Genomic DNA, 22,839 nt, shown 5'->3' on the forward strand with positions numbered 1-22,839 from the left:
AAAAGAAAAGAGAAATTTCAGAGGATCCTGACTCACTGCGGCATTCTTGTCAGTTAGTTTCTGCTGCCTCTCTGCTGCTGAGGCTGCTCTTTCAGCTGGCTTGTATCACTTTTAATTAGTAGAATTTACAACCTTTTAAAATATGTCTGATTGTATAAGATACTTGTATGTTGGCACATCTTTGGCAGTATAAAAGAACTGTGAAATCTAAGAGTGTCTCAACTTTTTGACACCCACTATTGCTTTTTGCAGTGGGAAGGAATTAGATTTCCAGGCATTTTGGGTCCTTTTATATCCTAGATAGCAAATAGCCCCTACATTCTCTTGCTAGTTCTTAAATGCCGTGCACTGGATTTGGTACCCTGTAATTATACGGACATTTTTATGAGTGCATATGAAATTGATTTGTATTCAAACTATATCCAGACTCCATATCTATAAAAGAGATCTACTGTGTGGATTTACATGCTTAGATCTCTGAACAGATTTGCAACATTTCTGAATCTGTACTAAATGTACTTTGAAGATTGTCTCTTGATTAGAGATGAGATTTCTGTGCTGTTTCATATGCTGAGGTTCTCACCATCAACAGGACTTTGCTTTACTAAATGTCATATAGAGAAAAATGTAGTTCCTTATTAACCATTCTTCAAAAAACCAAGCTTATTAATACTAATTGTACCACATTGTTGTATTGTAGTGAGGTGAAAGCACCTAGCATAATTCTTGGCGAATCAGGGAGTCCTCATAGGTATTCCTTGATATTAAATCTGAACTTATAACTAAAATATATTTAAAAAAAAAAAAAAAGACTATTTGAGATATACACTAATGCATTAGCTTTTGATAGCCAGAAAAGTACAAAATAACTCATCTACTATGTTTTACTCTTATAATAGTTGACCCTCGGACCTAAATATTCAAAATAAAAATGCCACTGGTAAATAAAATATTCAAGCTATAAGTAGTGAGAAATGTCCCAAATTACTCAGCACATAATCCTTCAGATTCTACCTCATGGGCTCTCTGCGTCTAAGATTAGGGTACACTCTTCTCCGTAGAGATGCATAGCCAATTCTCAGAGGGGTGCTTCCATTTTGCCAGACTATGGGAGGGTCTTATTTACATCATCTCTTGTTCAGCCTAATAGCAGATGGGGTGTTTAACTTTAACCTCCTAAAATCTTTTGAATATCTGGAGTTCGATGAGATTTAAAGACTTTTTCAGAGGAGTTTTGCAGGAGAGTTCATTAATTCTGGTGCAGGGTAAACTTTTTCATTCTTTTTTCTCATTTATACCAACACGATTTGAAATAAGGGTAAAAAAGGATATATTTCCTTTTCTCACCTTTTGTTCAGGTATCAATAAAACTCAGTTCACTGATTTTGAAGACCAATTCTTTCATTTTTTTTAACATTCCATTTTAAATTAGAAACGCAATTTTGAAAGGAAACATTAGGTTATTTTATTTCCTGTCTAATAATCTGGGATGTCTTTAAACATCTCTGGTTCTGTTTTTGGGTGCATTATTTACCATTTACTTTACCCTTGAAATTAAACAGGTATCATCATCATCATCATTGTTATTATTTTCTCACAAGAACTTTTAACAGATACTACCCATGGAAACTCTGCAGTCAGGGAATGTTCTTATATTGGAGAAGGTTTGGAATGGTGTAATAAGCCAGCTTTAATTTGTGTTTTCTCTGCATGATTCACATGCAGGAAAAAATAGTGTTGATGAGTGGAAGAAAACAGAAGAAAGGGCTAAATGAACCCCTGGGCTATGGCAACAGAAGACCTTTTAACTTTTAAACCTCAGTTTAAATGTCAGTTCCTCAGCGAAGCTTGCATGATCTCCTGGATTAGGTCATGTTCCTTGGTTTATGTTTCCATACAATTGATAAAAGTGATAGAACTGACTGCATGATCAGGGAGCTCCTGGTGTTGCTAGGAGCTGGCCTGATGCTCATAGTTAGGCTCAGGACGTTCTCCTGTTGGACGTAAACAGTTTCACAGAGCATCAATACCAGACAAGGCCCCTCTGTGACCACGATGGATTAAGAAAAAAACAAAACCACTCTGTAATCATGCTTGAACACATGAAGTTGTTCAAGTTGAAAAAAATACAAACCCTAAAAAAATAGCCCTGTCTCAACTCTCTTTCGGGCATTCTGACCAATGGCTTGCATCAATGGTACATGAAAGGTTTTCACTTGACTCAGATATGACATGTGCATTTCTAACAGCAGGGTGAGCCAGCCCCTAATCAGATTTGGTGATATAAGCCTCCCTAAATTGAGGGACATGAGATTGAGTGGAGTGCCATGCATAAGAGTGCTATCTAGACTCTGGGCTTCTGGGCTTGCTAGAAACTTCTATGGAGTTGCTTGCACAATATTTATGGCCAACCCCCATAGCCTGAACAATCATTTAACCAATGAAAACTATTTCTAATATCCCTCATGTTAATTGACATACTCTCGTGTAGGTACAGGCAGGGATTTGTATAGCCCTTATAGTAGCCGCTTCTGGAATATGGATTCCTTATTAGAGTTTAAAAATATTAGCTAACCTCTTTGGAAGACTGATTAAAACTAATTTATACCCACTCAAGCACACCACATACAGAAACACACATGCTCATACAGATATGCGGGGGGGGGGGCAAAAAAATGTACACACATTTTAAGAAAGGAAAAAAAAAACTGTATTAAAATTGTAATACTCAATATATACCGATAACAAAAGATGAATACAAGTCACGTGTATACATTTTCTTGGCACCCCCAGTATTACGTGTTTTATTCTGAAGTTAATTATAGATATCCAACAAAAACAAAAAAAGATAGATTTGTGCTTGAAGTTTTCAGATATATCTATTTAGAATACCCAAACAATTATTTTTGTTCTTAGTCTAGAACAGTGGTTTTCAAACTTATCTGCACACTGGAATCATCCAGAACATTTACAAAAAATGTTTTCAGAAATTCTGATGAATTTGGTGTGGCATACTTTGGTATTATGATTTTTAGAAGCTTTTCAGGTTATTCAAATGTAGTGTTCTCTAAGTGGTCCTTGGCCAGTAGCAACAGCAAAATCTGGGAACTTTTTAGAAAAGCAAAGGCCTGAGAGGAAGCCCACCAAGAAATTGAAGGGAGGGAAGAGAATGAGTTCAGGATATCTATTCCTCCCAACGAAGTCACCATTGAGTGGTAAACTTCCTCAGTGTGACTTGCTTCCTTTCTAGTATTTGATCAATAAGAAAGAATCAGAAAAAAAAATGTCAAAGGTTGAAAACAAGTGTTCTGATTTTCTTTTATATTCCTTCAAGTGTGATGAGTAGTGGGAATAGAAATCAGCCTCCAGCATACAGAATGTTAAAAGTATATTAAATGGTACAAATTTACTTTTATGTGGTTGTTTTACTCAAGATTTGTACTAGTTTTCTCTTTTTCAAGTTGTTTGACTTTAATTCCAAATTCTGTACTGAAACTTACATAATCAGAGATACCACATTAAATGATTTATTGAGAAATGATGTAGCTAGCTCATAACAAATGAGTAAAAGTAAAGAAACAATCCAAAGCCTAATTCTTATCTTAACTTTGTAAGCGGGCATTTTCCCACCAAATCGCGTTGTAACACGGGGCTTTTTTGACATTTTCTCGCCAAAATTAGACTTTCCGTAAAATATTCATATCTTTCGATCTATTTGATATTTTTCTATGAAACTTTCAGTGTTTTAGTTTAAAAAGAGGTCTCTATTTATTTACTTTGCAAAATTTTTGCCGGTTCCAACTAGAGGCGATATGACGAGTTTACTCGTTTCCCGCAAAAAATGTGTTAACTCAGGAAAAATTTTTGGCTAGATGAACCATGAGGATTGAACTTGGGGGTAGTTTGTACATGATTGTTACAGAAGAGACAGTAAGCAATAGAGGTTCTGAGAATTAAGTTAGAATGAGGAGACACCAGTATTTTCTCATTAAAAAACAATAACACAAAACAGTTTTCTGAAGTAATATATGCTAATTCTGCAAACCCTAGAAATGTTAAAAACTATAAAGCTATAAATCATGATCAACCATGAAATAAAATAATCTCTTTTAATTCTTTTTGAATTTTGAAAGTAATCTCAAATCTCTTTCCTTCCTCGTTTCTTTAGAGCAGTGCATCCCATAAAATTGTCTGCAACAGTGGAATTGTTCTGTATCTTCTCTCTCCAATAGGGTAGCCAGTAGCTCCCTGTGATTATTTATCACTTGTGATGTGGCTTGTGTGTACTTGTCATGGGGCTAGTGCCACTGAGGAATTGAGTTTTTAGCTGTGTTTCATTTTAATTAATTTAATTAGCCACCTGGGGCTGGTGCCTACCCTATACGCTTCTCAGTTTCAGGCTTTCTCCGTTAGGCTGACTCACTCACACACCATCCATTATCATCCACATATGCCTTGATCACACCCTATTTTTCTGATATGTGTCTATTTCTTCCCCACCCTTCTCACTCTACTATGGATTTGATCCTATAAAAAAATATCGTATCTTATTTGTATGGCCCTTAGAAGTTTACAAAATGCTATCACATACATTATTTAGTTTGATCCTCATAATAAATACAACTATAAACTCTGTTTTTATGAAGTGATTTTCCCAAATGAAAGCTTCTTAACTGATTTGATCAAGTAAAGAGCTCGTTTGAAAGCCTGGCAATGTAGACACTAGTGATTCTGGTTATTGGTTAGAAAAGTATACTTAAAGTGATTCAGAGCGATAATGTGAAAAGAAAACTGAAGTGGGCATCAGGAGAGATGTGTTTGCCAAGAGTAACAATAATAATAATTATAATAATAATAATAATAGTAGTAGTAGTAGTAGTAATAAAGTCATGTGTTAAGCACTAATGATATTTCAAGCATTGTGCTAAGTGCATTATATGCACTAATTAGTTTAAGTAACCATCACAGCAATCCCAGGAGAATTTGCAGATGAAGACACTAAAGATTAAAGAGGTTAACTTCTCATTGCTTATTTAATCCTCTTTGAAAGTGAGAACAAGATATTTATTTAAGTTCACCTCCTGTTCTCTGTAACACAGAGAACTGGAATGTCTACATCAATAATCTGATTTTTTGGCAGTGTCCATTCTGATATTGATGTGTGTGTGTGTGTGTGTGTGTGTGTGTGTGTGTGTGTGTAATTTTTGTGATTGTGGGAAAATGCAGCAATCAGAAACAGAATAACTCTTTTGAAAAATTTTATTTCCTAAAACTTTTTTATACTCATCTGGTTTCAAGGTAGCATATTTTTTATTTTATGATTTTATATCTGTTATGGGCTGTTTGTGTACCTGCCAGAGTCAGATGTTGAAGTCCTAACCCCAATGTGATTGCATTAGGAGGTGGGCCTTTGAGAGAGAATTCAGTTTAGATGAGGTCGTGAAGATGGAGCCCCCATAATGGGATTAGTGCTCTTTGAGGAAAAACAGACAGTAGAGCGTCTTCTGTCTGCCACGTGAGGATGCAATGAGAAGCTGCCCACCTTTCAGACAGGAAGAGAGCTCTCACCAGAAATTGAATCTGCTGGCACCTTGATCTTGGACTTCCCAGCCTCCAGAACTGAAAAAAAATGTGTACGTTGTTTAGGCCACCCAGTCTGTGGTACTTTGTTATTGCAGCCTGAATTAAGACAATATCTTCTAGAATCTCACTGAGAATGAGTTTAAAAGTTGGGGTAATTATACTTACCAAACAGATTTATTGTAAAGATTAACTGAAATAATGTATATAAAATGCTTACTACTAAGCTTGTCACATAATAAAGATGCAAAAAAAAAAAAAAAAAAAAAAAAGCTTAAGTATAGTTGAAAGAGAAAAGAGAATATAGCCCAGTGAGTGGTTAAGAGGCTGGATTCTGGCACTTGATTTCTCAGGGTTATATCCTCTGCTGCCTACTAGATGTGTGACCTTGGGCAAAATACTCAATTTTTTAAAAGTTTTCACATCAGGGGAATTAAGAGAATAACCATTCTTATAAAGATTAAATTAATAAAAATACATAAAGAATTTGGAACAGCATTTGAAACTTGAATCCCTTATACAAATTAGCTATTGTCACTATTATTATTATTATCATTTTTTTTTGCTTTAGCTTTTTTTCAATGGGGGAAGTTACTCTGATAAATTCAAGGTTATCAGAGTAAACCCACCTAGAGTAGAGCTTCTTTCCTTTTCTCTTATTATTTTTCTCACATATCAACTGATTTTTTTGGTTTCTGCTCACATTTATAATTGGCTAGGTGAGCTCTCTCTGCACTTGTGCATTCTCATGAGTGGCAGATGTGCATCAGAGCAGGATAGGCCTGATATGTGTGTCAGCAGGCACATCCCTGGACAGTAAGTGTAAATATGGTGTTTGAGCACTTCTACACAGAGTAATACATGGCCTTTCTGTGGGCTGCTGGTGAGTTGGTGTGAGAGGTGAGCAGCACCTTGCAAAAGGGAGATAAGATCTGTGAACTTCCCCAGAATGTTTGTCCTATCTTTAGTGTGCCAGAAGATGACTGTGCAGCAGGCATAGTCTCTTAGGAGAAGGCAAGGGGCTGTAGGGCTGCAGCCTTGGTGCTTTAGTGCTGATAGGTGGTGGGTACCTATGTGAGTGCTGCTCTCAGTTCCTGTCTCACCTGAAGAAATTTGATGCCGCATGTGTGTAGCTTGGGTTCCACCTCGTTTCCAATAGATGATCAAGGTTTTCCTTTCTTTCTTTGATCACCTTAGCAGGAGATTAGTAAACTGGTAAATTTACAAAGATGTACTAAATTCTTCATCTCTTCAAGAGAAGTATTTTCAGTAGGGAACTTCTGGTGAATATAAATCTATTTTATACAAACTTGATAGGAGTTTCTTCTTAAGGAATAACATCTTTAATGTGATATTACATAAAGGACATTATTGAAGGTACAGCAGGACTGTTTTTCCTCTCAAATTCCACTATCCACTGGTCCCTGAGAGGCATAAGAGGTTAGGATAATGAGGAGGAGGCAGGGGTTGGGGAAAGTTTCTGATAATATAGGTTGAGGCTGAGAAAGAGAGATTCTTTAAACACACTTGTCAGTAAGAGATGGCAACTGGGTATTTATTGTGACTACATCAAAAATCTGATTATATTTAGGGTACTGTCTCTTTAGACCTCGGGTGAAAATCTTCCCATTGCTTCTGTTCCTCTTCAGGATTCAAAGTTTTCCCCATTCTCCATCCTATTTTGTTCACTAGGAAAAGAATCTGGTAGAGCCATGATCTGAGTCCCTCATCTTATGGCAGAATGGGGTGGTAGAAGTTGTGTGGACATCAAACTCAAGTCAGAGCTGGGTTTGATTACTGGGTTCAAAGACATTTCTTAATCTTTTTGAGATTTAATTTTCTTTTTAAAATGAAGATACCATAGTTTATTTTGCAGAGTTTTGTGAAGAATAAATCCTGTAGTGTGGGTAGAGTGCTTTATGCATATTAGTTCTTCAACAAATGTTAGTATTTTCCCCCTTTCTTTCTATAAATATTAGTGAACAAGGAGGTTAATTAAGAAAGGAACTCAGGCAAAGGCAAAAATGTCTTAACATGTTTTTTTAAAGCCAAACTCTAGCCTCTAGAGTAGTTAGTTCACTTCAATTATATTCCTAAAATACAGTACTTAGTGTTGCTAAAGACCATAACAATGTCTTTTCATTTCAGCCTGAAAGACCCCCTCTCCCCCTTTAGCATTTCCTGTGGGTTAGTTCTACTAGTGATAAACTCTGTTTCTTTTTCTGAGATAGTTTTAATTTCCCCTTAATTTTTGAAGAACATTTTAATAGATATAGAATTCTTGTTTGACTTTTTTCTTTTTTTTCTTTTAGCACTTTAAATATACTAGCCTGCTACTTTTTGGCCTCTATGATTTATGATAAGGAATCAACTAATAGTCTTATTGAAGATCCTTGTACACAATGAGTTGCTCCTCTCTTGCTGTTTTCAAGATTCTCTCTTTGTCTTTAGCTTTCAACAATTTGATTATAATGTGCCTCCGTGTAAATCTCTTTAGTTTATCTTACTTGGAGTTTGTTGGACTTTTTGGATGCATAGAGTCATATATTTCATTAAAATTGGGAAGTTTTTGGTTATTTCTTCAAATATCCTTCCTGTCTCCGTCCCTCTCCCCTCCCTCCCTGTGACTCTTAATATGCACATAGTTGTATGTTTGATGGTATCCCACAGGTCCCTTAGGGTTCATTTATTTTTCTTCTTTTTTTCCTGTTTCTCAGATTCAGTAATCTCAACTGACTTATTTGCAAGTGTATGGGTTGTTTCTTCAGCCAGCTCAAGTCTGCTGTTGAACCCCTTTCATGAATTTTTCATTTCAGTCATAATTTTCAAATCCAGAATTTTTATTTGGTCCCTTTACATCTATCTCTCTTTTTATTCTCTATTTATATTCTCTGGTTGGTGAGATATCATTCTCATGGTTTCCTTGAGTTCTTTGTATATGATTTTCGTTAGCTCTTTGAGCATATTTAAATAGTTTGCTAAAAGTCTCTGTCCAGTAAGTCCAATGACTGGTCTTTCTCATGGACAATTTATGTTAATTTCCCTTATTCCTATGCAGGGGTCCTCCTTGTTTATTTGTATGTCTTATAAATTTTTTGTTGAACACTGGACATTTTTTATATTATAATGTGACAACTTTAGAAATCAGATTTTCACTTTCCTTAGAGTTTATTGTTACTACTTATTACAGTAGTTGTTTGTTTAGTAAACTTATTACAGTAGTTGTTTGTTTAGTGAAATTTTTGAACTAAGTTTTAAAAGTCTGTGTTCTTTGTTATGTATGACCACTGAAGTCTCTGTTCTTTTAGCTTAATGGTCAACAAGTAATTTGACAAAAATTCCCGTAAACTCCTGCAACCAAAAAAAAAAAATTATTTTTAAAATCTTCTAGTGTTTGTATGCGGACATCTGTGCGTGTTTTGGGAAATGCCTTCAACACTCAGCTTGGAAGCTTGCAACTCTGCTTGAGCCTTCACTTCTTGCTTGCATAGAGCTGAAGGTCAGCCAGAGATGAGAGCTTTGTTCCTTCTCAGGTATTTTATGAATATGTGTGTGTTCATAAAACACATGCTTTGGACATGTGTGTGTTTTCACGATTCCTAGGAATATGCGAAAGCTTTTCCATGCCCTTCTTCTCCAAAACATCTCATTCCTTAGCCTTTTCAATAGTCTGTTGTTTGCCCAACTATTATCCCGTCTCCCCAGCAGCAGTGGGTAATACATTTGGCTTTAACTTGTTTTCAACAATTGCTCCCTGGCTAACCACCTCAACACTGGGAGATTTCAGAGTTAGGTGAAATACAGACAAGCCCCTTGAACTGTTCTTCATGGAACACCAGACACGTCAAAACAAACAACCAAAATTCTCTTAGAATGAGGGGTGTTCAGCTGTCCAGCTTCCTCCCAGATTAGCAACCTATGCCAGGAAGGTGGGCTACTGCCATTGGGGGTGCCACCAAGCTGGGAATCGGGGGATAAGGTCAGGGTAAGTTAAATGCCACAAAACTCTGTTATTAAAATTCACCTGCTTTTTCTTGATTAAACATAATTTTGTTGCTGTAAAATTTGATTAGTTTCCATAGTTACAATAAAGTGATTCTGACAGTTTTTGCCAGTTTATTTGCTGTTTTTAATGGAAGAATGGACCTTTGGAGTTCTTTACACCACCATTTTGGCAGAGGTCACTCTCCACCAAAATTATTAATATCTTATATTAGTATGGTACATTTGTTGCAATTAATGAACCGATATTGTTACATTACTTTTAACTAAAGTCCATATTTCACTCAGACTTTCTTAGTTTTTATCTAATGTCATTTTGCTGTTTCAGGATTGGATCTGGAATACACATTACATTTAGTAGTCTTATCTCTTGAGGCTCTTTTTGCTTATGACAGTTTCTTATACTGATTTTTCTTTTTTTATGAGTTTAACAGCTTCTGGAAGTTCTAGTTAAGTATTGGTAGAATGTCTGCAAATGGGGATTTGAGTGATATTTTTCTCATGGTTAAACTGGAGCTATGAGTTTTTGAAAGGAAAACCTCAGTAGTAAAGTGCTGTTCTCATCAAATCTTAACAAAGGTACATACTATCAACATGACTTTTCACTTTTGAGGTTGACCTTCGTTACTTAATTAACACTGTGTTTGTCAAGTTTTTTCCCCCCACTTTCCATACCATACTCTTTGGAAAAAAGTCACTATATTTAGTCCACTCCTAAAGAGTGGGTTTTATGTTCCACCTTCTAAATGCCCAATACATACCTACATTATTTGGAATTCTTCTGTATAGGAGATTTGTCTCTTTCCCCATTTATTTAGTTATCTAATTATTTACATCAGTATGGACTCATGGGTAACAATTTTACACTTTAGATTATAATTTAATACTACTTGTCCAATTTATCCCAGCCTTGGTCATTGGGAGTTCTTCTAATTGACTCCTGTGTCCTAGAGACTAGTTTTCACCCCCATCACCACATTTGTTTCAGCTGGAGTATCACTGGTGGCAGATTCCTTACGTAAAGCTACAGTTGATGTCTGTGAACAATAGAAATCTAGGGATTATTAATATTTTTCCATCTGATCTTTAAATCACTTTATCTTCTCAGTTTTCAAATTTCATAAATTTTGAAAAGTATTTTATTCAGTAAAAGCCGTTTTCTGAAGACAAATACCAAACACCTCTGGTATTTTTTTCCCTCTTATTATTTCCATATTCTTTTCAGATAATTTTAGCTGGGTGTATAGCTTTTTATTTAGCTTTTTATAGTGGTCTCTTCTCTAGCTCACATAGGAATGACATTGGTTCTTGGACCTGGGTTCCTTTTTTACTTTTTTTCCCCCTTTGCTCTCTGTGAGCTCTGGCTCAGACATTATTCCTTATTTATTTATTTATTTATTTATTTATTTAATTTTATTTTCTTCAGACATTTGTGTTTCTAACTTTCTGCTCTCAGAGTTTTGTCTTGAGAGAGATAAAGCCAGTGAATTACATGTTTGTTACACATTCCTTATTCAAACAAGTCTTGCCAATCTTGATCCTCTTGAGTAAGATAGTTCCACCTAACTAAAAGATAATATTCCTATCAAACCAACTTCTGATCCAAACCAAGTCTTAATCTGTAATTATCTTGTATGATTCCCTTTAATTAGTCTTCTCTTTGCTTAATTTTCCTTTAGAGTACCAGTTCCATGAATTATCTAGATATGTTTCCTCAGGGCACCCCCTTGGCAATAATTCTGTTCCTTTGAAACTCAACACAATAATTCTTTGAGTCCTTTACATGTATCTTTTTGGATTTTCCTCTTAAATCTGACTAGATTTTCATAACCACTGAGCCACTCTGTCCTAGTTTTTAAGGAATGGTTTTCCAGTGGTTCTTATAAAATTCTATTGCTTTAAGAAGGATCTGTTTAAAAATTTTTAATCCTAGGTCTCTCCAGGATATTTGCTTTCCCAGGTGTTTCCTCTTTTTGACTGATTTATTTATTTTTGGGTATCAGTATTTTCTGAACCAATAAAAACTGAATTGCAGCCTCCAGCATTGTGGGAGTTGGCTGGGACAGGGTCCCAGGGAGCTCACCAGACCAATCAGATTCAGATTTGGCCTGTGGGGGCGGGCTTAACACAAGAAAGATGGCGGCACGCTTGCCAGCTGCACTGGATGAAGACCACACACAGGGAACATGGTGACGGTGCTCCAGCTTCTGTCCCAAAGCTACACACCTCAGTCTGCTCTCTGGATGCCTCCAAAAGCCCCCAAGACACCATCTCTCCGCTGGAGCCCAGGGTGAGTGCCTGCAAGTGAATGAATCTGTATGCAGGCCATTTAAGAGGACATCTGGGTTTCCTGCTGCCTTCTCTCTCACCCGGATGGTCAGAATCCCCACTGTTTTTCACAGCCAGATATTGTGGGGGCTCCCTATCCAGCACCAGTACTCTGGGCTGGGGACCCTGGTTTAGGGCTAGGGACCCTGGTTTAGGGCTAGGGTCCCTCGCTCCTTGTGGGGGAGCCTCCATGGCTGAGATATCACTTCTGATTTTCAACCACCTTGTGGAGGTTTGGGGCCTGTTTCATGTCTGTTCCTACACGTCTCAACAAAGCTTCTTTTTTATATTCTCAGTTATAAAACATATGTTCAGCTAGACTTCTGATGGTTCTTCAGGTTGATTGTTCTATAGTTTAGTTGTAATTTTCATGTGTTCATGGAAGGGCGCAGACAGTGTTTATCTACTCTGCCATCTTGGATCTCCTCTGTGCACATATCAAGTGTATCACCTTTTAAACCTGGTAGTTCTGTCTCCTGGTTCTTAGCATCTCATTGCCCCTTCATATCTGCCCAGCCTATATTTTAAGATATTAGTATTTCTTTTAAGGAAATATCTTTCTCATTACTACTCAGTTTGATATCTTCTATTTTATTTTCCTTCTTTCACTAACCTTGTTCTGATAGTAAGGAATAAGGTCCCTTTTAAACTACTCCAATTCCTTCTTGATTCCAGGGGTAAATAAAAAACTCAGAGCCAGTCTGATGGGCACAGACTTTTGAGTTGCTTTTTCAGTTTTTGGGAATTTAATAATCTCAGTTTTTTTGCATCCTCAGCCTAGGAAGAAGGAATATTCTTTTTATAAAAAGACTCTCTATTCCTTTTGGTTTAAATATTAATAAAATCTGCCTTTCTGTGATAGCTGCCATGGTTTAACTATACTAATCAGAGTTTCTTTAGTTGTCAAATGCAGAGCCTACTTGAGACTGTATTGTTGAGGTGATTTCAGTCAATGGATGTAGCACATGAATTCAAGTTTGATCTTGCTTCCTCCAGTACTCACCCTAAAGTCACTTCAAAATAGCGTGCACACACACACATACACACACGCACATATGCACACACGCACTGGAACACAATTTGGGGAAGTTGATCTAATAGGCAGGTGCACCTCTGTCTGGAGCTAAGAATTTTAAGCTATAAATTCACTAGAGTTTGGTGCACATTTTGAACTTAGCCACTGTACAGATTTCTGGCCTATTAGTTTGAGATCTGGCTGAGAAATTCATTAAAGAAAGCAGCCAATGTTCTTTTATCACACAGTCCTTAAAATGCAAAAGGTTTGTTGTTCCTTGTGATCTGTTTTAGTCCTAGGACTATGTCTTATGTGGCCTATACTCACTAATGCCTAAGGTTTAATGCTACATCCCTTTAATTAGAAAAAAACAGTAATTTGTTGCAATATACACCATTACAAACAAGGTTAATAAATCCACATGGCAATGCTTACCAAAGCCTAAAGTATAAGCCGCGTGTCTTGGCTAGCTCACTGACTTCTGTATTGATGCTATGTTGTCCCCAACATTCCTTATGAAGAAAAAGCTTTGATTAGGTTTAATCAGTTTAACTAAAATGTGTTGAAAGCATACAAGATCCTGTACTAGGAATAGGAAATAAAATATATCTTAATATGTGACACTTGTGTTACAATATGAGGGTTAAAATTGCTGTGTGGTTGCTTTAGGCACTACAATTTCTTGAATATGCTATCAAGTCTTTACTTTTGGTACAGATAATATGTAGATAATGGTACCTCCTCAATAATACATGTTTTTTGGGTATCAAGTCCTGACATTAAAACATATTTGCTGGCAGTGGGTCTTGTATGATATGGGTCATAATGTCGTACCTGTGATCTTAGTTTCTTTTAGTGTGTGTTTTTTGAGATGTCTTAGTTTTCTGTGGAAGTTTCTCAGGAATTTTCAAGATAAGAATGGCAGGGTATTGTGGACGTGGTCAATTGTCCAATGCTTCAGGCCCCTCACATCCACTTAATTTAAAAATACTTCTCCTGAAGCTGAAGTAGAATAGTATTGAATGTCAACTATAATTATATATATATATATATATATATATATATAATTTTCTATAATTATATATGTAATATATAATTTTATGTATATATACTCACAGGATGTAAAGTACAGCATAGGGAATATAGTCAATGGTATTGTAACGGCTATATACAAGGTCAGAGGGGTAGGAGACTTGGTGAGGTTATCACTTTGTGAGGGGTGTAAATGTCTAACTATTACATTGCTTTGTACACCTGAAACTAATAAAAAAAATGCTTCTGCTGTCTCTCTCTATGCACACACACACAAGTACATACATACATACATACATACATACATACATATGTAATACATTCCATTTAAGATACCAGCTTTCCCATCTCGTTAGACTTCTTGTAAGGAATAAATAAAATACAGGTATAAAAAGGTGAAAGAAACTTTAAAACATATGAATGAGAGTTAAGATTAGGGACCTTGTTATTCTTATTCACTGGTGTATCATTCAATCATTTGTTTAGGCATTAATTCACAAATACTTATTGAGCATCAACTAATAGCCAGATATTTGTGGGGTTAAAACAAATAAACAAAGGAAGACCCAGTGTATTAGTTAACTAAGGCTGTTGTAACCAAGTACCACAGAATGAGTGACTTAAACAACCGAAATTTTTTTCCTCACAGTTCTGTGGACTAGAAGTACAAGATAACAAGGTTGCAAGGGTGGCTCCTTTAGAGGGCTGGGAGGGACACACTGTCCTATGCCTCTCTCTTAGCTTTGGGCAGTTCGCTGCCAATATTTGGTGTTCCTTGGCTTGTGTCACCCCAATCTCTACCCAATGTTCACATGATATTTTCCCTGCCTGAGAGTCTGTGTTCAAATGTCCCCTTTTTAAAAGGACAAGACTCATAATGAATTAAGGGCTCACCCTATTCCAGTATGATTTCAGCTTCATTAATTACATCTGTAGTGACCCAAGTTCCAAATAAGGTCAAATTCTGAGGTTACGTGGGGTGAGAACTTCAACATATAAATTTTGAGGGGATGCGATTCAATCTATAACACCCACATACTATCTACCTAATTTTAAAAGTTACAAATAAAGCTAACAAGTTGTTAAATGCAATAGGTTTTATGCTCCTGTTGTGACAGATATACCTTCACAAACACTCGGAAGGACAGGTTTTACTTTAGAATTCTTGCAGATCCATGTTGGACTGTGGTACCCTGAGAAGGACTGGCTCCTGTCCTGCAGCCCTCTGTATGCCCTGCTTTTCTTTCTGTCCCGGGCTCCCTCCTGCCCTGGGAGTAGCCTCATGCTCGTTTGTGAACACTCCAGCTGGCGCCTTCAGGCTGCATCCATATACTCTGCAAGAGGCCTCCCCTTGGTCACCCCTAGGACCTAAGCATTACTCACAACTGGTGGTGCAGTTTGACCTCAGGTGAATGGACTCTTACAAGAGGACTGCAAGACTATTGAGGCAGGGAATTCTGGGGGCCTGGGTACCTAGAATGTGGTCTAGAATGAGGGTTCTGGGTATGGCTAAGAATCACAACTGGAGGAGGCAGGATTCTCTTGGTAAGGGCACCAGGGCAAGGATCTTCCTTTTATCTAAGACTGTACTGTCAGTGAACAAAACTCTATCGTCTTGATGCTTGTTTTCTCGTGGAAAACAGCTAAAGCTTAAATAATAAGCCAAACAAATAAGTAAATTGTATAAAATGTTCAAACCTGTTAAGTGTATAAGAAAAAAAAAAAGGTAGAACACAGGGGGAAGGATCTGGTATATATCTGGGTACAGGGCAGGTTACAATATTATATAGAGTGGTCAGGATAGGCCTGACAAAGATGGAAACATTTGATCAAGACTTGAAAGAGGTGAGTTAGGCCAGTGGATATATGGGACAAAAGCCCATATATTTTTGAAAGAAGAGGCCGTCTGATAAGGCTTGCAGGAGTGAAGCATGCCTAGAGTGCCCAGGGAATGGAAAGCAGGCCTGTGTTACTTAAGTGTTATGAGCATGGGAAGATAAATCAGAGAGATAGCTGATGGGAGGCCAGATCGCATAGGACTTTTTAGGTTTTTTTTTTTTTTTTTTTTTTTAAAGGTTTGGGTTTTTACTCTGAGATTAGATGCTCCTGCAGAGTTGTGAGCAGAAAAATGACATAATCATTCCAGTTGCTATGTTGAGAATAGACTACGAGGGAGGCAGGGTAAGCACAGAAAAAAGGGGACTGTTTAGAAGAAGGCAATTGTGGTAATCCACGACAAAGATGATAGGCGTTCCTTGGACCAAAGAGGTAACAATGGGGAGTGATAAGTGGTTGGGTTTAGGGTATATTTGGAAGGTGGAGCCCACGAGAATTGCTGATGGATTGAATTATACCCAAGGGAGTGGATCAAGGATGATTTCAAAGTTTGTTGCTGTCAAACAGGTTTTGAGGAAAAGATTAGGAGTTTAGTTTTGGACATGACGAGTTTGAGATATGAGATATTTCAGGAGGATATTAGTAGGCAGTTGGGTATGGAGCTCGAACATTTGGGAGGAATTCTGGGCTGAAGTTATAAAGCTTGAACTCATTAGCATGCAGGTAATACTTAAAGTCATGTGAACATATGAGAGCATTAGGGAGTGGAGATTGATGCAGAAGAAGACAAGGAGTGAGCCCTGGAACACTCCAACATTGGGGGCTGTGGAGAAGAGGGTGCTTCTGCAAAGAAGACTGAGAAGGAGGGGCCAGTGTTACAGGAGGAATGCACAAGTGCGTGTGGTATCCTGGAAGCCCGGTGAAGAGCCATGTATTGAGGAAGACAGACTTACTGACTGTGTCAAATACTGCTGATAACTTAGTCAGATTAGGGCTGAAAACTGACCTTTCGATTTGGCTACCTGGATGTCAATAGGGACCCTGACAAAAATAGTTTCACTGAACTGCTGGGGGCAAACACCTCCTTGGAATGGGTGTGAGAGAAAATATGAGAAGAGAAATTGGAGACAGAGAGGAGAGACAACTGTATTGAAGAGTTTCGCTTCAAAGAGGAGCAGGGCAACTTGTCAGTATTTGAGAGGAAGTGGGATGATGAGAATTTTTTTATGATGATTGTAAGATCATGTAACATCATGGTTGTATGCTGAAGAAAATTATCCAGTAGAGAATAAAGAAATGATACTTGTCAATAGAAGAGAATTCCAATAATCTTTGTGAGTAGGTGAGAGGGGCTGGGATTCAATGTAATGAGAGATTGGTTTTGGAGTAGGAGCATGGGTTATTTTTCTATGGTAATAAGTAGGAAGATGGAGCATAGAATTTGCTAGGTGGGTAGATGCAGTAGTGGCATCTGTGGAGGTTTTCTTTGGACTGATTGCAATTTCTAGTAAAGTAGAAAACAACATCATCAGCTGAGAGTGAGGATTAGGGGAGGATGTTCTGGGGTTTCAGCAGAAAGAAGGGTGTGTAATCACTGACTCACAGAAAGGGAGAGTGAATGGACTAGGAACATAGAATTATTGTCCAGCAGCATTAATGACTTACTTGACTTGCATGATCATACATTTCAAATGGGACCACATCAGCCCATAGTAGGCACTCAAATATTTTTGATTAATAAGTGTACAGACTTTAACATGTCTATATGGTTATATAGATGACTATATAGAAGAGCTTATTTTTTTTTAAATTCAAACACACTAAAACATTGAATAAAGCAAGCATTTAAAATATTTTTTAAAGTAATTTAAAAGGCAGGAATTAAAAAAAAATCCTATTTAATTATTTTAAAGAATGTGGCATAGTGCCTTGAATTGTACCTACTTTGCAGGTAGAAATCTGTAGGACTGATGAGTATAAAGGTAGGTTCAGAAGTAAGGAAAATACCTGATGTTCTAAGAGAAGGGGTTTGATCAGTGGTGAGAGTTTCAGAGTTTCAGATCTTGGAGTTAGGAGACAATGAAGTTTAAAATGTGACTGTGCCTCTGAATGGGTGAAATCCAGTGATGCTGAATTGTTTGGAGGTGAAGAGAGTAAAAAACTACAAACCAGTTTCTTCCAATAAGTAAATTTAAGAATTTCAGGCGTTTATATTTTGTTTTTCTGATGGAAAATAATACAGCATTCTGCTGGAATTTACCAAACCTCTCTCTCTCTCTCCATATATATATAGATTCAGTCTAAAAAATGTGTTGCAGGTATGCTTAAGTCTTGAATTAATTGATGCGATTTATTTATTTGCCTGTGCTTCTTAGAAAATACGTTAAAAGAATCGCTTTAACTGGAGGCACACAATTAAAATGTGAACATATATTTGATTTAAAAGATGTATTTAAATTAAATGTGCTTTTATTATTTTTACATGTTGAATTTTACACAATCGATCAGCATTCTATTTGAGGAAAAAGGATTCTAAGAAAACAGTGAAACACAGGTAGAGAAGAAATAGCTATAAAAGAGTGATTTTGTTTTCTTTTTCTTGTGTCCTTAGTAAACTACACTATCTTTGACAACAAAAATGTCCTGCTCATGTGATACAGAGACCCAGCAGTGGAAAAATACAAGTAGTTAATGAATAATGCATATGTTCATTGTAATGGTCAAATTATACTGTTTCCTAGTGGGTACCATTTTTCTTCATTGAGTGGGACACTACAAAGTTGGATGTTAATTGCTCCCACAAATATGGTTTTGCTCTTCACAATTAGCATTAAGACATGTCCTTGGATGTCTATAACTTCATCATATACCACCTGAAAAGGGAGAGAGAAATAATGAAAATGTAAATCAGATCTACTAAGTGAATCTTTTTAAAACATATCGTTTCTAATAAAAATATTTACTAGCTGCTAATACCTTTTACCTTGAAATGGTAGGTTAATGTTAGAATCTTTCATTTCTAACTCTAATTCTGAAAAGATAAAGGTTCTGCTAACATAATGAATTTTAATAATAGACTATTTTTATAAGAAGCTTAAAATTTACTCTGATTTCATTAGTAGTTGTCCATTCCAAATTTAATAAGACTAAATTAGTCTCTGGGAAGAAATTTAAATACACTTCACCTTTTAACTGTCCTTGAATTTTCTGTGCAACATTGGAACATGAATACTATCTTTGTTGAAGGCTAATGATGATTTCCTCATGTGATTTTAATGCAAGTACTCCAATATTTCTTTTGACATGCAAAGAAGTCACTTTGTGGTTACTTTATTTAAAATTGCTTAATTTTTAATTATGAAAATATATACTAATTAAATAAAAATATTGATGGAACAAAAAAAGAACAAAAAAGAAAGGAAATATCTGTATTTCTACCATTGGGAGATAATTACAGTTAACATTTCGATAATCTTTATGTTTTCTATATATAATCACTTTTTAAGAATCTGTGCTGTAATTGTGTTGTATGTACAGTTTTGTGTCTTGCTCTTTTCCACTTACTAGTCATGTAACTATTTTTAAAAAAGGGATATGTTTAACTGTATTTCATTACATCCTGTAAGTCACAGGCATTACCATCGGGTGCCTGTGGTGGTAAGGACACTTTAAAAGTGTAGTACTATCAAGAAATTAGTCATCCATCATGAAAAAGAAGGGAGAATTGTGAGTAAATCCAGCATGGTTCCCAGGGAAAGTCCTTAGAATACATTTAGAGTTTCATATGCTGCTTCAAACTGGCTTGCTTTTTATAAACAAGCTGCAAGATAGAAAGAAGTGTTCTCAACATATGCAAAAAAGAAGCAGAGGAAACAATTTAGGAGGAAGCCCTTTAAGTCAATTGGCAAGCCTCCCCAGTGTGTATGGATGTAGTTTCTTGTCTGTTACACTGGGATTTGCCTCACAGTTATGAACCCATGAAATTCCCTTCAAGATCTGTTAGCTGCTCTGAACAATGATTCACTTAACAAGTAGGTGATAATTCAGTCAAGGATGTGAGATCCAATGTAATATGTTAACCCAGGCTACCCTGCTTCATATGGCAGCTCCTGGCTACCTCCTGTTCTAGAGTCTTATTCACATTCCAGACAGGAGATTATCTTTCCCTAGGACTGCTTATTCAAATAATTCCATATCATCTATTGAGCTCCTCTGGGATAATAAAGGATTTTAAGGACTGCCTTAAAAATCTCAAAACCCTACCACTGTAATTCAACTTCTTTAACTGCAAAGGGATGCTGTCAGGGTCTCTGTGAACCACTCTCTCTCCTGGACTCTAATCTTTCTAGGACTTCAGAGTAAACTCCTTTTTCCTTTTCTCTGTAGTAGCTATTTTGAACTGTCTAAACAGTTCTCCATTTTTCTTCCACAACACTTTCAGTAGATGAACCCATCTCCTATTTTATAGATAAATAGATGAAAAGGGCCCTCAAAGTGTTACTGTATGTGAAGTAGAAAAATGGAATAACTCTACGCATTAGGCCTTTGGAACAGTATGGCTTAAGAACTCTGTGAATCATATAAATAAACCCTAAAGATGTAACTTGAAAAGAAAAATGTCCATAATTCATATTTATATTAATCTGTTGTTGATTACATGTATTCTCATTTGCATAATGGATAATAATATTTACCTTTTAACATTGTGGGGAAGAAAAAATGAGATAATGAATACAAGCCGTACTACAAAGTCTGATACATATTAAACACAAATAAATCATAGCTGAAAAAGATCCACCAAATACAGAAAAAAGAACAGTTGTGTCTTGGTATTTTATATTAGTTGACTGATGAAAACATTTCAAGACAGACTTGAGTCTCCCAAGTATTTAGGAAGCTGTAATTCTCAAGAAATGCTCGTAGGAATTAATTGCCTTCTTGGTTAAAATCCAAACATTTGAACTCCAAAGTTTATATTACTTTATGGAATTTTTTCATTGTGCTTCATTATGCAAAATTAATTTTCTTAAAAGTGACTGAAGTTTTATGGGCATTGCACATCATAGGTGACATACATCTATTAATTCCTTAACTGCATCCATGTTGTAAAAAAATAAGCATTCTTTTCTTACTGTGCAATCAATAATTAGAGGGTAATGCTAGTGAAGTACACAAATGATTACATTTTTTGAAACTTTTTCACCAAATGATTTAATATGTTTTCTGCCTTCACATAAACAGATAAAAAATGTACAGCTATTTTGATTTCATTTTATAATACATTTTACCCATGGGCATGAACCAAGTCTTCATTGCCTCCTGACAAATACTGAATTTGTAGGTTTGAAATTATTACATCAAGTAGAAAAACCTTGTTTAAAGTAATTAATATCTATTAACTTATATATAAGCACTCACTGTGTGGTATTTGACACCAGGGTCTAGTTAATCATTCTAAAGTGTATTTTAATGATTGCAGTGGAAGAATAATAATATAGAAACCAAAGTGTCTTGTGCTGGTGGGAAGAGAAGTGAAGGAGACAGGACAATGAAAGGGAGAGAGTTCAAAACAACTGAGAACAGAACTCGGTGGGTGGAGAGAGGGAGGGATAACACAACATAGTTTAGTGGGGTCAATATGGGCTTTGGAATAATGCAAATTTAGACCTGAAGTCTAGTTATGTGACTCTGGTTGAAATGTTTGACCTCATGACATCAATGTCTTTATTTACAAGTTAAACTTTCATTGTGTTCTGCATATCAAATGAGAAGACCATGCAGATAGCAGTAGCTATTGCTTATTGAGTGTACCATATACTTAGCGCTATGCCAAATAATCATACACCTTCTGAAAGATATTTTAAAGTATGTAAAACACACAGAATGATCATGTTCTGTCCTTTCTAATTCCCCCCTTACGCTTTATAATAGGATAATTTCTAAGGAAGGAATACATGTAAGAAATACATTGACTATAATAAAATAATTCTGTTATAAGATAGAATCTGAGTCATTTAAAAAAAAAATGATGGCTTTTAACCAGGTGCCAAAGGTAGTAGAATGGAAAGAGCATTGGCTTTGGAGCCCGAATCCGAGTTCTGCAGTGCAGTTCTGAGCGTCTGTCACCAGCCCTGCCCGCTTTGAGCCCAATCGTGTCTGCCACCGGGAATTGTGTGTGATGGGGGTTTTCTGGGAGACTGCTGGCAAAGCCTGTTGAGACTCACTCTGTGAAGTGTCAAGTAGACAAGCTTGGCTCTGTATGAAAGCTTTAGTATCTGAAGGGTGGATACCAAAGGGACACTTGGCAATGTCTGTGACCCAGCCTCTCTCAGGTCTAGGTTTTAGGGAGGGCGGGCTGTGAATAGAAACAGAAAGAACTATTTTAATGAAGATTTTTGTAAGATATTGGTGATGCAATGTAATAACCCCTTTGTATTTCTCTAAGAGATTTATATAAAAAGGAGAGCGAGGTCATTCTTTCCCACTTCCAGAACAATGCACGGCTTTGGCGGTTTGAGAAATGCCAGCCGTGGTGAGTGGCTGAGTAGTAATCATTGGGAAACAAAGCAGGGGAGAAGTTAGAAACAGTGTAGATGCCATGTGATAATTTACTGAGCTCCCTAGCAAATACATTAAAGGTGTCGTTGAGGATGCCCAGAAATAATTGAGGGGTTTGGCACAGAGATGAGGGCTTTCATCACAGCTAAGGTGAAGAGAAAATAAAACCAGAGTTAAAACTGGTATACAGTACTTGTTTTTGCATTTCTTAAAAGAAATATTTTTGTTAATACAGACACAGTATATTGGGTGAAAATTAAAACATAGCCCCCCCCTTTTTTTCATGGCTGTCTAAATTTAACCAGCTTCTTTGCCAAATTTGTTTATATTATGGTAATCATTACTAAAATAGTTAATTTATCTACACATTAATTTACATTTCTGCACATTTGGATTCTGTATAAATTGGAGTTTGCAATTGCAATGTAAGGACTATGGTTTTTGAAACAATGTTACATGTGTTCAAAGTTCCCGTGTCAGTGGTATGT

At 36.4% G+C, this 22,839-nt stretch overlaps 1 protein-coding gene across 1 annotated transcript in view; it reads right to left on the reverse strand.

Annotated features, from left to right (window-relative positions):
* Nucleotides 1–18,264: 18,264 nt before the first annotated feature.
* PIK3C2G (phosphatidylinositol-4-phosphate 3-kinase catalytic subunit type 2 gamma) overlaps nucleotides 18,265–22,839 on the reverse strand; it is a 276,245-nt gene continuing 271,670 nt past the window's right edge. Inside the window, exon 34 of the mRNA XM_019744695.2 lies at nucleotides 18,265–18,666. Coding sequence (XP_019600254.2) covers nucleotides 18,514–18,666 — 153 coding nt within the window. The 3' untranslated portion in view covers nucleotides 18,265–18,513. The remainder of the gene's footprint in view (nucleotides 18,667–22,839) is intronic.

This window comes from Rhinolophus sinicus, linkage group LG02 (genome assembly GCF_036562045.2).
Source record: "Rhinolophus sinicus isolate RSC01 linkage group LG02, ASM3656204v1, whole genome shotgun sequence".
NCBI lineage: Eukaryota > Metazoa > Chordata > Mammalia > Chiroptera > Rhinolophidae > Rhinolophus > Rhinolophus sinicus.